The 11977-nt window shown below is 41.3% G+C and overlaps 2 protein-coding genes across 3 annotated transcripts in view; one reads left to right on the top strand and one right to left on the bottom strand.

Moving 5' to 3' along the window:
* Positions 1–10343, top strand: part of LOC120052391 (non-muscle caldesmon-like) — a 46077-nt gene extending 35734 nt beyond the window's left edge. Inside the window, exons 9-13 of one of the 2 annotated variants that reach the window (XM_038999265.1) lie at positions 1153–1290; positions 2714–2815; positions 3543–3632; positions 3779–3893; positions 8938–10343. In XM_038999265.1, the coding sequence (XP_038855193.1) occupies positions 1153–1290; positions 2714–2815; positions 3543–3632; positions 3779–3893; positions 8938–8960 (468 nt within the window). In that variant the 3' untranslated portion in view covers positions 8961–10343. The remainder of the gene's footprint in view (positions 1–1152; positions 1291–2713; positions 2816–3542; positions 3633–3778; positions 3894–8937) is intronic. The other variant, XM_038999266.1, reaches the window with a different exon arrangement.
* Positions 3975–8685, bottom strand: LOC120052390 (proline-rich extensin-like protein EPR1). The gene has a single exon (XM_038999264.1). It carries the CDS (start codon positions 8683–8685, stop codon positions 5557–5559), a length of 3129 nt encoding a protein of 1042 aa, XP_038855192.1. The 3' UTR covers positions 3975–5556.
* Positions 10344–11977: the final 1634 nt, after the last annotated feature.

The following is an 11977-nucleotide window of genomic DNA, read 5'->3' on the forward strand; positions in this document are numbered from 1 at the left end:
CCTTTATGCGCAAATATTGATATAATAACCATCATATCGAATGTAAACTTGGAGTCACGCGATGATATGTTTTGTGGTTGTCCCACTCTGACTCGTTGGGAAAGCATGCAGTTTTTTGGGGCTACTGTAGAGTCAGATGAACTTCACAGTCATGAAAGTGCACAGTGATGAGCTTGATGCTCCTCTCCAATAAATATCAAGTGTCTTATTCTGGGGACATGATGATCAATGATTGACTGGAGGCTATACCCGCACTGTAGACCAGAGTGGGCACATTTGCTACATAATTCAATATTTTCTACCGACAAAACCATCGGTAGAGTTGAAAATGCGATGGAAACCCATTTAACTTGTATGTTTTATTCGGTACACGGGAATTAAACTGCAAAAAAATATTTGTATGTGCACTATGTCATCACGCACAGACTTTTATCTGCAACGTCAGTTTGATAGATACACCCCGCTGGTGGGATTTTAGAATATTTGTGTGAAAATCGGTCAACAATTGTATGGAAACCTGTCGGTATCAGTGTTCACATATCAAAGTCAGTGACGTGGCCTTAGTCAGGCCCAGTCCGTCAAACCACCTGTCTACTCTATAATTTGGGAGAGGATTGATGGGCACTTGAGGCTAGGCTGAGCTTGCTTTCTCATCTCCTGAGTGGTGCCTGAGTCATACTATAAGTACATGGGAGTAGTTGTGTGTGTGAGGCCCTCCTACTGCTCTCCCATGAAGTCCCCATTGCATCATCAGATCACTAGCATGCCATGTTTACTTTGTTTCTAGACTTTGTTACTCATTGTGTCTAACTGTGTTATGCTGTTCTTTATGCAATAGGGTGGGTCTAATCCTGAATACTGATTGGTTAAAACCGCGTTCCAGCCGGTGTCTATTCCACAAGTTACCACCGGCTAACTCCATGACGTTAAAATGCCTATTTACTCTGTTTCATCTGACTGTGCAATCCACTGTCTCATCAGCCCAGCCAAGCAATTTGTAAACTTGATATCCGCTATAAAAAGCATCTAGACATTATCTTACATTTCTTTTAGACTTTTTAAGTGAACAAGCTTAATAAATATGCTTTTTGATCTGGAATTCTGATATATGCAAATGGTCAATAAAGTATATTGTATCGTTCTGTTGTGTAGTACTCCCAGGAGGTCAAGGCAACCAAACAGGGCCTAACGGACATCCCCATGTCGCCTGAGCCAGTGTCCTCCAAAAAGAACTTGTTTGAGGCTGGAGAGGCCTGGAACCAGAGCCTGGCCAAAGGCACACCACCCAAGGCAAGGAAACACCCCCATAAACGTTACATACACATGAATGAATAAAGTCAAAGAAGTCTAAATCATTTCGCACCCTCGCCAACGACTGAACATTATACACCCAACAACATAAATAGAACCTTACGGATACAAAATGTGAATGCTCTTTACATTCAGTAGCTGCCTGGAGTTATACTGTAGACTAGAGACACAGAAATCTACCTAGCTCTTTCAAAAGACATTTACACATTGTGCAATGTCTAATTATATCTGTCCCAATGCTACTCTCCATGCTATTGTATGGTTGTGATCTCACACCTTTGTCACAGCCCCCTCTCCCCGATGTTTTTAATTACTCTATCCCATTCATCGTGTGCAGGCCAGGGTTCTTTGAAATAACCAGAAAGGCATGGCAGCTTGACCCCGGGGCGAGAGGAATAACAAACAGCATGTGAGCCACAGCGGTATAGATCTGAGGCCCTTATGGCTGTTGTTTACTTTAACTCTACCACAAATGTGTGGTTTCCCCCCCATCCCGGGTATTCCATAGCATGTACAGATGTAGGATCCTAATTTGAGCCAGGTTGCTACAGCAGGAAAAAAAATTGCAGCAACAGGAAATGTGAGTTATTATGTCGATTAAAATTAATGGACATTATTGTAGGGGCTGATACATTTTTTCATAAGGGAAAATCAAGTCTGAAATGTCAAAGTAGAAATTACAAACTTCAGAAGCCTTTTTAAACCTCAAATATACTACACATTTTACATTTCCTGCATTGCTGGAAAGTTATCCTGCAACAGGGCGATCAAATTAAGATCCTACATCTGTAGCAGTAGCTGCTAACCTGCTAACGGCTTTCACCGCAGGAGTATCCCTAAAGAAAACAAACCTAAAGGCTGATGGACCAGACAGGCTAGTTTGAAAGAAGTTGATAGAGGACAATGGAGAGTAAATTACAGGGGAGAAGTTTCATGGCAGTCTGGAGGATGCAGCCACAGAGTATCAGTCTTGCACTACAGATGTAGGATCTTAATTTGAGCCAGTTTGTTACAGCAGGAAAATAATCCTGCAGCAACAGGAAATGTGAATTATTATGTGGATTATAATTAATGGGCATTATTGTAGGGGCTGATACATTTTTCGAAATTACAAACTTCAAAAACCTTTTTAAACCTCAAATACACTGCAAGTTAAACATTTCCTGGAAAGTTCCCCTGCAACAGGATGATCAAATTAAGATCCTACATCTGTAGCCTAATGGTGTATAACCTGGGAGTCACGCTTAAGGATGAAAATAGAGCTGCCTAATCTCTGTACCCAAATCTTGTGTCTGTGCTGTTATCTGTAACAGTCTGTCACAAGAAAATAAGGAATGCCTAAGGAATGGAACTGTCTTGTTGAGCGCCTGAGTGGAAATATGTGTGTGTGTGTGTGTGCCAGCAGGATGCTGAGAGTCTGAAGGTGGGCGTGGCGGACATGATCACCCAGTGGGTGAAGGGGAACCCAGATGGCACCAACAGGAGCTCCCCCTCAAGACCAGCTGTAAGTTTCGCTCAGAACAGTCGTGTACAGTATATAGTGTATATGGGTATACATTTACTGTATGTGGCTCTGCATTTCACTAGTTTCATACATTACCGCCAACCTCTTCTCCGTCACTATTCTCTAGCACTGGCATCACCTTCACAGAAGTGGCTTTTGGTTCAACAATGTAGTAAGAAGTCACACGGGGTGTCTCATCCCCTTTAGAGAGACTGAATCATCTTCATCAAAATATAGCATCTGTGTATCTACTTCCTTTACTTTCATTCCTCATTCGTGTTATTTCAACTGTCTTCACGTCTTCCCTTCTTAAAGTAACTGCTCTTTTCACTCTCTTTCCCTTTCCTCCCATTTTCCTTCTGAACTGTTCTACATGTAAGTGTTTGTAGTACAGCTGTGCACCAGGCATGCAGAGAATCAGTGATGTGTGCCTTATTCAAGGCTGCCATCTAGTGGGGCGTAGAGTTCTATTGTGGAGGTTCAGAACAGTGGGGGCTGCTGACGGCTCATAACAATGGCTCGAATGGAGTGGCAATTAACCATGTGTTTGACGTATGCTCCAGCCATTACCATGAGCCCGTTCTCCCCAATTAAGGTACAACCAACCTCCTGTGGTTCAGAACCAAAGCCACAAAGGTTGCTTATCTTGCATGGCTCCAAAAAACATTTTATATAAAACTCCAGAAAGCATTTGAAGAGTTGCTTTTTGGTGCTGTTTATTCCCCAGGATGTAAAAGCTGGTGACGTGATGCAGAAAAAGAACATGTGGGAGATCATTGGAGAAACATCCCCTGGGATTTCAGGAGCAGTGGCAAAGGTGAGTGTGCTCACACACACACACACACATGCATGCACACACACACATCAATACAAACGTACAGTATTTCAATATTCTGTTTCAAACTTAGTGTATAATATACTGTGGCAAATTCTCACTGTTCTAAATCAGTCTATGCTTTTCAGGGCAATGCATCTGGTAAAAAGTACAAATTTGTGATGACTGCTCATGGCAAATATGAGAAGATTCCTGTTGATGATGATGATGAAAATATGGATGAATACACCAATGGAAAAGCAGGTGAGATGACTGGGTTTAGACAACAATTATACATTTTAAAACATTAGTGTGAATACCATAATAGTCCAATAATAACTCGTATTCTCTTAGGCAAAAAAACACCTTTTTATTCTGCTGGTCCTGCGGATAAAAATAAAACATTTAAATCTACAAAATACCAGCTACAATTAAATAGCATGACTTCTATCAATAGCCCTTGATCTGCGCATTATAGAGAATTAATTCTCTCTATTTAATTCTGTAGCTCAAGATGAACTTTCTATGTCAAACATTAACCAACATAAAAAATGTTATAATCAAACTTTTTTATTTTCTGTTTTATCAAAAATATATAGAAAATAACATTTACTGTAAACTTATGCAGCAAAATCTCAGATTCCAAAGCAGTTGAACATCACTCTGTCAATAACAGACAATGTTCTTCATATTTTTAATATAGACATGCATGAAAGAAAAACGTAAAGCACCAACAACAAGCTGAGGAACCTACAGAAACTCAAGGTCAAATGTCACTCTCAGCTCTTGACCCTTCCGGGGCCCTCGTTTGAAAGCTGTGTATTTGAAAACTGTGTGTGAAACATGATATTTCAGTCTATTTTACTTTCACGTTAATCCTGCATTGATGTCGATGGGAGATTCGTGGATCTCCAGTTAGGATTCGGCCTTAGGGACTTCCTGTATACATTTGTCTTAGCGTCCGTCGTCACTGCCTTCCATATCCCACAAACCCTTCCCCTGACCTCTTATCCACCCACACCAACAGTCAAACACATCCTTCATAGAGCTGACTTGTCCCCCACAGGAGTTAGCAACCCTATTTCTCAAATAACACTCTCACTGACCTGTAGTCCAAAAAAGGGAAGGAGACTGCTATAAGCATCTGCAGGCTACTCAAACATTCTAAGAAAAAGTATCACCTGAATATCTAAAGTCTATTTGAAAGACTTATGTAAATAGCACCATTTTGGGAAATACACAGTCCTACTTCACTACTACTTTCATCCTCTCCTCTTCTTTTCATCCTTCTTTGGAAACATTTCTCTAAATGCCCCGGAGTCAAGTTTCTTCAGATACCCAAAACCTGCATCAATACAGTCTATAGGTTCTACACTCATCTGCGATTTCAAGACACATGTACTATAACTGAGAGTTTATCGTTTTTAGTAAGTGGTGTACCTAAGTAAGTACATTACACTACAGTCTCAGGACCCCTTCTGAAAAAGAATCTCAGTGTCCTATCAGGGTTCAACAGTGGACAAAAAAATTAACTCAGAGATTTACATAATCTTTGTACATTTTAATCTCACGAGATGTCTAAATTATTTTAAAATAACAAAACATTTTCCCTTATCCTCTGATTGTCAAGGTAATATTTTCATATTATCAGAGAAAGAGACATTCACACAAATGCGAAACATAGTCAGACGACAAAACAATCAGTGCTCAAAATGCAACATGGTGCATTTATCAAGTATAAAGTTAAGACCACATTCTCTATGAGACTGTCTTAAATATTGTATCCTGTGTCAAGCCGAGAGACTATTACATGGGACCTGTACATTATGACTACCATTTCTACACCAGTGCACATAAAACATTTAACAATATAATTTTTCAAAATGTTCTTCTCAGTTTAATCTTTACCAGTCCAAAGAGACATGGTTTAAGGACAAGTGAACCCTCTAGCTGTTCTGTTAAAGTCTTTTGGTTCCTCGTCTTTATTTTTACGCCCTATGAGACCCATCTCAAACACTGTTGAAATTTTTGTAAGTGGCCTTGACGCAGCCTCTCTTAGCCTTTTGGCATCAAACTTTGGGCTGAAAAGGAGAACAGGCAGACGATGGGCGAAGGATGGGATTTCTTTCTCTGCATCCTTTGGCTGCTCTTTTCTCTCCTCCTCACTTTTGCTGGCTTCAATTACCTGCATAATCTTCTCTTTAGTGGAGAACATATCGAAGAGAAGAGAATCCCACTTCTTCGCTGCCTTGGGAGGATCGTCAGCCGTCACGGCTGCCACCATGTCTTTAAATGACACCGTTTCATCCTTTTTCGCTTCACCTCCTTCCTGCTCAGTCACCTTCGCTGTTTCTTTCTTAGGATCTGAGTCTGCGAACATAGGTGGTTCTTCTTCCACTACCATGTGCTTCTTGAGCCGTGACCAACCACTGAGTTTAGACTTCATCATGCCCTTTGGCTTTTGGATCACTTTAAGAAGAGGTTCAGCTGCTGGGAAAGAGTCTTTCCTCTCTTCCTTCTTCTCTGTCAATGGTGTGGTTGGAGCTGATACCACCGTTTCAGGTTTGGCTTCCTGGTTATTCTTTGGTTTAGCCGGCAACAAAAGCTTCTCAGGAGATGCATTCTTTGCAAGTGGAGAAGAATTGGTTGGCTTTGTCCCTACTGGTTTAGCCTCAGAGTTTGCTTTGGTTGGCATTTTAGGCTCTGTTGATTCCTTCAACTCTTTCTGTTGCACCACACTGGCTTTAGCCACAGGAGATTCTGTTTTTGAGAAAGGCGGTATTGTCTTGCGTTGGGTTTCTGGGGTGGGTGTCTTGGGTTTTGGGTAAACTCCATAAGTTGGTGTCTTCACTGGGGTTTTAACCTCTGGTGTTGGAGATTTAGCCCATGGTCTTGTATTTGCCACAGTTTTAACCTTTGGCATTTCAGCAACAGGAGTTGATATTTTGCTGGTCACAGCTGTGGATACTCTTGTTTCTGAGACCTCTTCAGCTTGTGTAACAACAATGGTTGGAAGCGGAAGCTTAACTACTGTCGTGGATACTATGGCCTCACTTGAAATAGTTTTTTCCAGTTCTTTGGAGGATACTTCCTGGTTTGACACCTCGGGCAAAGGATGTGATTTTACAGGTAACTCTTGGGTAGGTGTTTTAGATGCTTCTAACTCTTGTGTTGGGGATTTAGATTCCTCTTGAGTCGGCGTCTTAGACCTGGATATTCCAAATAAAGGTGAAAAACTTTGGATTCCACCATGGGCAACATATGCAGCAGGAGTCAACCCATAATAGGTATGGGTTGGTTTAGGATCCACATATGTTGGTGTCTTGGGCCTTTGAAATCCTATAGATGATACCCCAGCTGTGGGAGTCTTTGGTCTTTGATACCCTGCTGGTGGTTGTGGTCTTTGATACTCAATTGTTGGAGTCATAGGTTTATGCCCTTCGTTGGTGGGAGTCTTGGGCCTTGGATACCCATCTGAGGGTGCTGTAGGTTTTGATGTTTCTTTTGTTGGCGTCTTGGATCTTTGGTACCCATCTGTGGGTGCTGTAGGCTTTAGTGTGACAATTGTTGGAGTCTTGGGTCTTTGGTACCCATATGAGGGTGCAGCAGATTTCGGTGTGACATCTGTTGGAGTCTTGGGCCTTTGGTACCCAAATGTGGGTGCAACACTTGTTGGAGTCTTGGGTCTTTGATAGCCTAATAGATCTGTAGGGGTCTTTGGTCTGGCAGACTCAACTTCAGGATTTTCGTGTCGAGGAGCCTCTGGTTTCGAAGTGTTCTGAGGAGGTGATTTAGCTGTGGGAGTCTCTTTCGACGTCACTTCCCCATTCAGAGTTCTTTCACCTAGAATAGTTGAAGGTGATTTTGAAGGGTCAGACAAAGACTGACTGGCAACATTAGTACCAGGTGTTGGTGTGTTAGATATCTGTGCCTCTGTAGTAATGGGTGATACAGCGAATAAAAGTGGGTTGGTTCTTGATATTTCAAAAACAGGTGTTTTGGCACGGGACACATGAAATGAGGGTGTCTTAGGGCGACCTAAAGGAGTTCTTGGTGTTAAAAAATCATGAGTTGGTGTTTTAGCTCTTTTCACTTCAGATGTAGGCGCTGCACTCCTTTGGAGTCCAGGTGTCGGTGTTAAACCTCTTTTTACCCCGGATGTAGGTGTTGCACTCCTTTTGATTTCAGCTGTTGGTGTTGTAGCTCTTGTGATTTCTGATGTGGGTGTTATACTCAGAGATAATGCGTCTGCAGTGGATGTCTTTGATCCAGTATAATCTTGGAGGGGGGACATAGATGCAGTATAGACCCTAATTTGAGGGACATCAAACATCGGTTTGGGCGCTTTTAGTGTAGCTTCGGTAGCTTTAAAACGTGGACTTGGACTTTTGCGGTGTATTACTACTGGGGCTATTCGCAGAGTAGGTTGTGTGGCAACAGGAGTGACTGTGACAGGAGCAACTGGAGCACTGAGTGGATGAGGTACTGAAGCAGTGACTGGAGGAGCAATTTGAGCAGCAGCTGTCGTTGTCACGTCAGGCACAGAGGACGTTTGCACAGGCGTCTTGGGTGCCAATTCATGCAAGGCTGGCCCTGGAACGGCTGACAGGGGTGTTGGAGTAAATGTGTAGAGTGGGGCCACATACTGGGGGAAGGTGGGGGCTGGAGCAGCATACAGCTGTGGGGCGAACCTTGCTGTTCCACCAAAGGTGGCTCCTCGTTGCTGCGGGTAAGGGGATGCCACATGCCGATAGATTGGCCTGACAGCAAATCTGGGGTGCTGTGTGTAGAAGGATGCCTCTGGAGTTTTGGGAGGGGTTGAGTGGTCACTGTGCTCCAAGTCAGGGCTTGCTTCATTCACAGGAGAGAGGCTTGAGCGGAAAGGGACAGGTGTCTTTGCGGTCTCAGGGGCGGCTTTTTTCTTGATTTTTTTCTCTGTTTTCTTGAGTAGTTTCTGGAGTCTAGCATTTTCCTTGCCAGGCTTGGGCAGTAGAGCTGGAGGGTACTGCTGGAAAAGCAGGCCTGGTTCATTGACATTGCTATAACTGGCAGCCATGAGCAGTTTAACCCCCTGAAAAAAATACAGGACAGTGTGAGGCATATTTATTTGGTTATCAATGATCAATGATTGTTTTAAAGGAAGAGGGGCAGTGTTCAATCAATTCAACTTCTCCTTACAGCTGCTCTCCACCCCCACCTTGGCCCATGGTATAGATCAGTGGCTGAACTATTCAATGACCATCAAGAAAATCATCAACACATAATTGGTAAACAAACACATCTGACTACTTTTTTCTTTCTTTTTCAGACCTATACCATGGTGAATATTGAAATACAAATGTTGGTGGCAAAGACTTTCTATTCAAGATGGTATGGACTTCAACAACTTTGGCCACCTTGTCAGCAAACCCTGTGAGGATATCCGGCAGTAGCACCTGTTATGAAAACAATATAATTCACAGTTTATACCTTTCCTACCGCATTCAGTAGGTAACTTTTGAGAACTTCTTCAATGGTTAGTTGTTGCTTTGTTTTGTTCTGTGGACTCACTTTGAGCTCCCCAGTTCAATTTAATCTTCAGACTTGTATTGGCTTACTTGTCAAAAGTATCTTTCACATATGTGTATGTATATATGAATGTTTTTTTACTTACTTTTACTTTTTTCCCTTTCATTTTATGCCATTGACAAACATTAGGTGAATGCAGTTACATGTACCGCACATGTATGTTGGAAATTATGCAGAAAGTGACATAAAACCAAAACCTAAGCTTTGAATTTGAAATGGTAACTCATGTAAATTGTTCTGGTTTGGGAAGTTTGATCACTGAGCCCGTTAATTGTAATATCATGTTTATATTTTATATTTCTTCTGGCTGTTGTTTGAGCCCCAAGATTATCCAAACATCTTCTGAATATAGTGTTAAAGGAACAATGCGGCCGTTTTTATATCAATATTAAATCATTTCTGGGTAACAATTAAGTACCTTACTGTGATTGTTGTCAATTAAAATGGTCAAAAATAAATAAATAGCTTCTTAGCCAAGAGCAATATCTCAAGCAAGAATTTAGCTAGGACTGTCTGGGAGGGGTCCGAGTGGGAGAGGAAAACTGAAAATGAGCTGTTAATGGCAGAGAGGTTTGGAACTCTTTCTTATTGGTATATTAACTCATTTACCACCTAGGCAGACCAAAACTCCATCCCACCAAAACAGGCTGAAATTTCAGACTGCCTTTTCAAACCGCTCTTACACTAAAAGGGCATTATCATAATTTTCACAGTATTACTCCAACCTCATAGTGTGGAAATATATACAGTATAAAACACAGGAAAATGTAAAATGTCTTTAAACGCTAGGCTACACTGGGTGCAGCATATTCTCTAAGCTTTTAAGCGAGTCATCTTTTTTTGTGCATTCATAAAATATTGCATTGAAATGCCAAATGATTTTGCGGTAACTGAATCACCTGGTTACAGAACATTGATTGTGTCTGTTGTATTAATAACACTTTATCTCACACATAGTAACATTTTATCCTGCTATTTAACCATGATTCTGTTTTCAGTGCTGCACACTGGAGTTTTCCACCACCCTATTTATGTTACCAATGTAACATTTTAATCTTAAAAGACCCATCATTGTCATTTCTGCTTTTCTTGTTATTAAACCTTCATTTTTTTCTCTTACATGAAATAAAGTATTGTATACAATGACGTTTGTTTTTTATTAGCGCTTTTATCTGTCAATTTTAAGCAGCCCGACAAACGCTATCTGCAGTGGACAAAGGGAAAACTTGGAGACGAAGTGAAGTGGAAAGCGAAGGAGGGCAGTCAAATTTAACACTCCCTGCAATTAAGGCCTCACAGCTGATACTGGAAGGTTCCTTGTCCTAATTTTAGGCTGAGAGCAGAGAGGAGGGCAGCCAATCACCTGCTCCCTTCTATAAGGCTTGGTTCTGTCCTGTATAGGCAGGGTGCATCACGGTGACAGTAAATCACTGATGAGAAGGTACCTAAGGTGCAGCTTATGCATATCATCTAGAACCTGAGAGCATATATGGGTCCAATCACTGTACTGCAATCTGACATTTGTGCCTGTGGGTATACTGAACATGAGCAGTAATTAAGTGACCTATGCAAATCCACCTTTTCAAACTTTTATAAACTACAGTGCAGTTAGATACTTTTGCTTTGACACTGTGAGGTCTGACTGGCAGACACACTTGGCCTGCAACCTACAGGTTCAAGAATTAACTAAGAGTGAAAGTGAACATTGAGCATTTGACCCCAGTGATGTCACTAGTGGTCATTGTGATGTGAGGTTTTTTTATGCACAGTAAACACATTCTATAATTGGAAGATTTTGACTCATATCTATTTAAACCTTGATGCCTGTAAACCTTTAAAAGTTTAAACCTTGATAGTTGTATTTAGATTTTAAAGGAATGTGATAGGCCTACAAATCAGGATATTATAGTTCTCTCGCAGCATTCCGTCTTTCACTTAAATGGTTTTTCCATGTAGGTTTGTATGTTTTTGGCCTCTACTAGTCTAACTCAAATGCAGTCCACCACTGATCATGTTTTAAAGGGCCCACTCTGCAACAGTAAGACAGACTGGACCTGCAACATGAGAGGAGGTCATCCTTTTAAGGCTCTTGTAGGTTAGGCATTTGGAGCACCTCCAAGATGCAAGTTCAAAAGAGGAAAGGGTAATAATAGCCTAGCAATAAAACCATGCATCACAATGGCTTTTTGGTGTCCACCATCTCCCAACCCCTAAAAAACATGCACATGCAGTTAGTTTATGAGTTAATCACATAATCAGTAAAGATCTAAAAATATAACATAATTGAGCTTACCAAGTTATGCTTCTTACCGTTAACCAACACACTCCCGACAGGGGAGTCCCCTTACAATGAGAAAAACAAAAAAACATTCAACTTAAAACACTCAGTACAAGCTTGTATTTCAACAGTTAACATGCTAACACCCTGTGTTTTCATAAGTTCATAGGTTAACATATACTTGCAGGAATATCAGAACATAAACCATTATTGATTTAAGCATTATGATATCTCGATCCAGTTTTGATACCTGGAACGCAACACACTAAATATATTAAAACACATGCAACAGTGTGCATGCCCGTCTCTAAGCCCCACTTCCCAATTTGATGACGCTTTGACATTACATTGAAAATCCCTTTGGTCAGATAGCTTTAGCCACAATGGCTACAGTATAGAGTACAAACTTTTGGGGGCTGGCTGTAAAAGCTCTAAACCCCCCCCCCCCCTTGTCAATAGCATAAACACGTTACTACGAGCTGTCTCGAAAAGTATAAAATCG

Source organism: Salvelinus namaycush, chromosome 8, assembly GCF_016432855.1.
Source record: "Salvelinus namaycush isolate Seneca chromosome 8, SaNama_1.0, whole genome shotgun sequence".
Lineage (NCBI taxonomy): Eukaryota > Metazoa > Chordata > Actinopteri > Salmoniformes > Salmonidae > Salvelinus > Salvelinus namaycush.

What these genes read in the sequence shown, in the direction of transcription:
- LOC120052390 (XM_038999264.1), bottom strand. Translation starts at nt 8,685, where the DNA reads ATGGCTGCCAGTTATAGCAATGTCAATGAACCAGGCCTGCTTTTCCAG.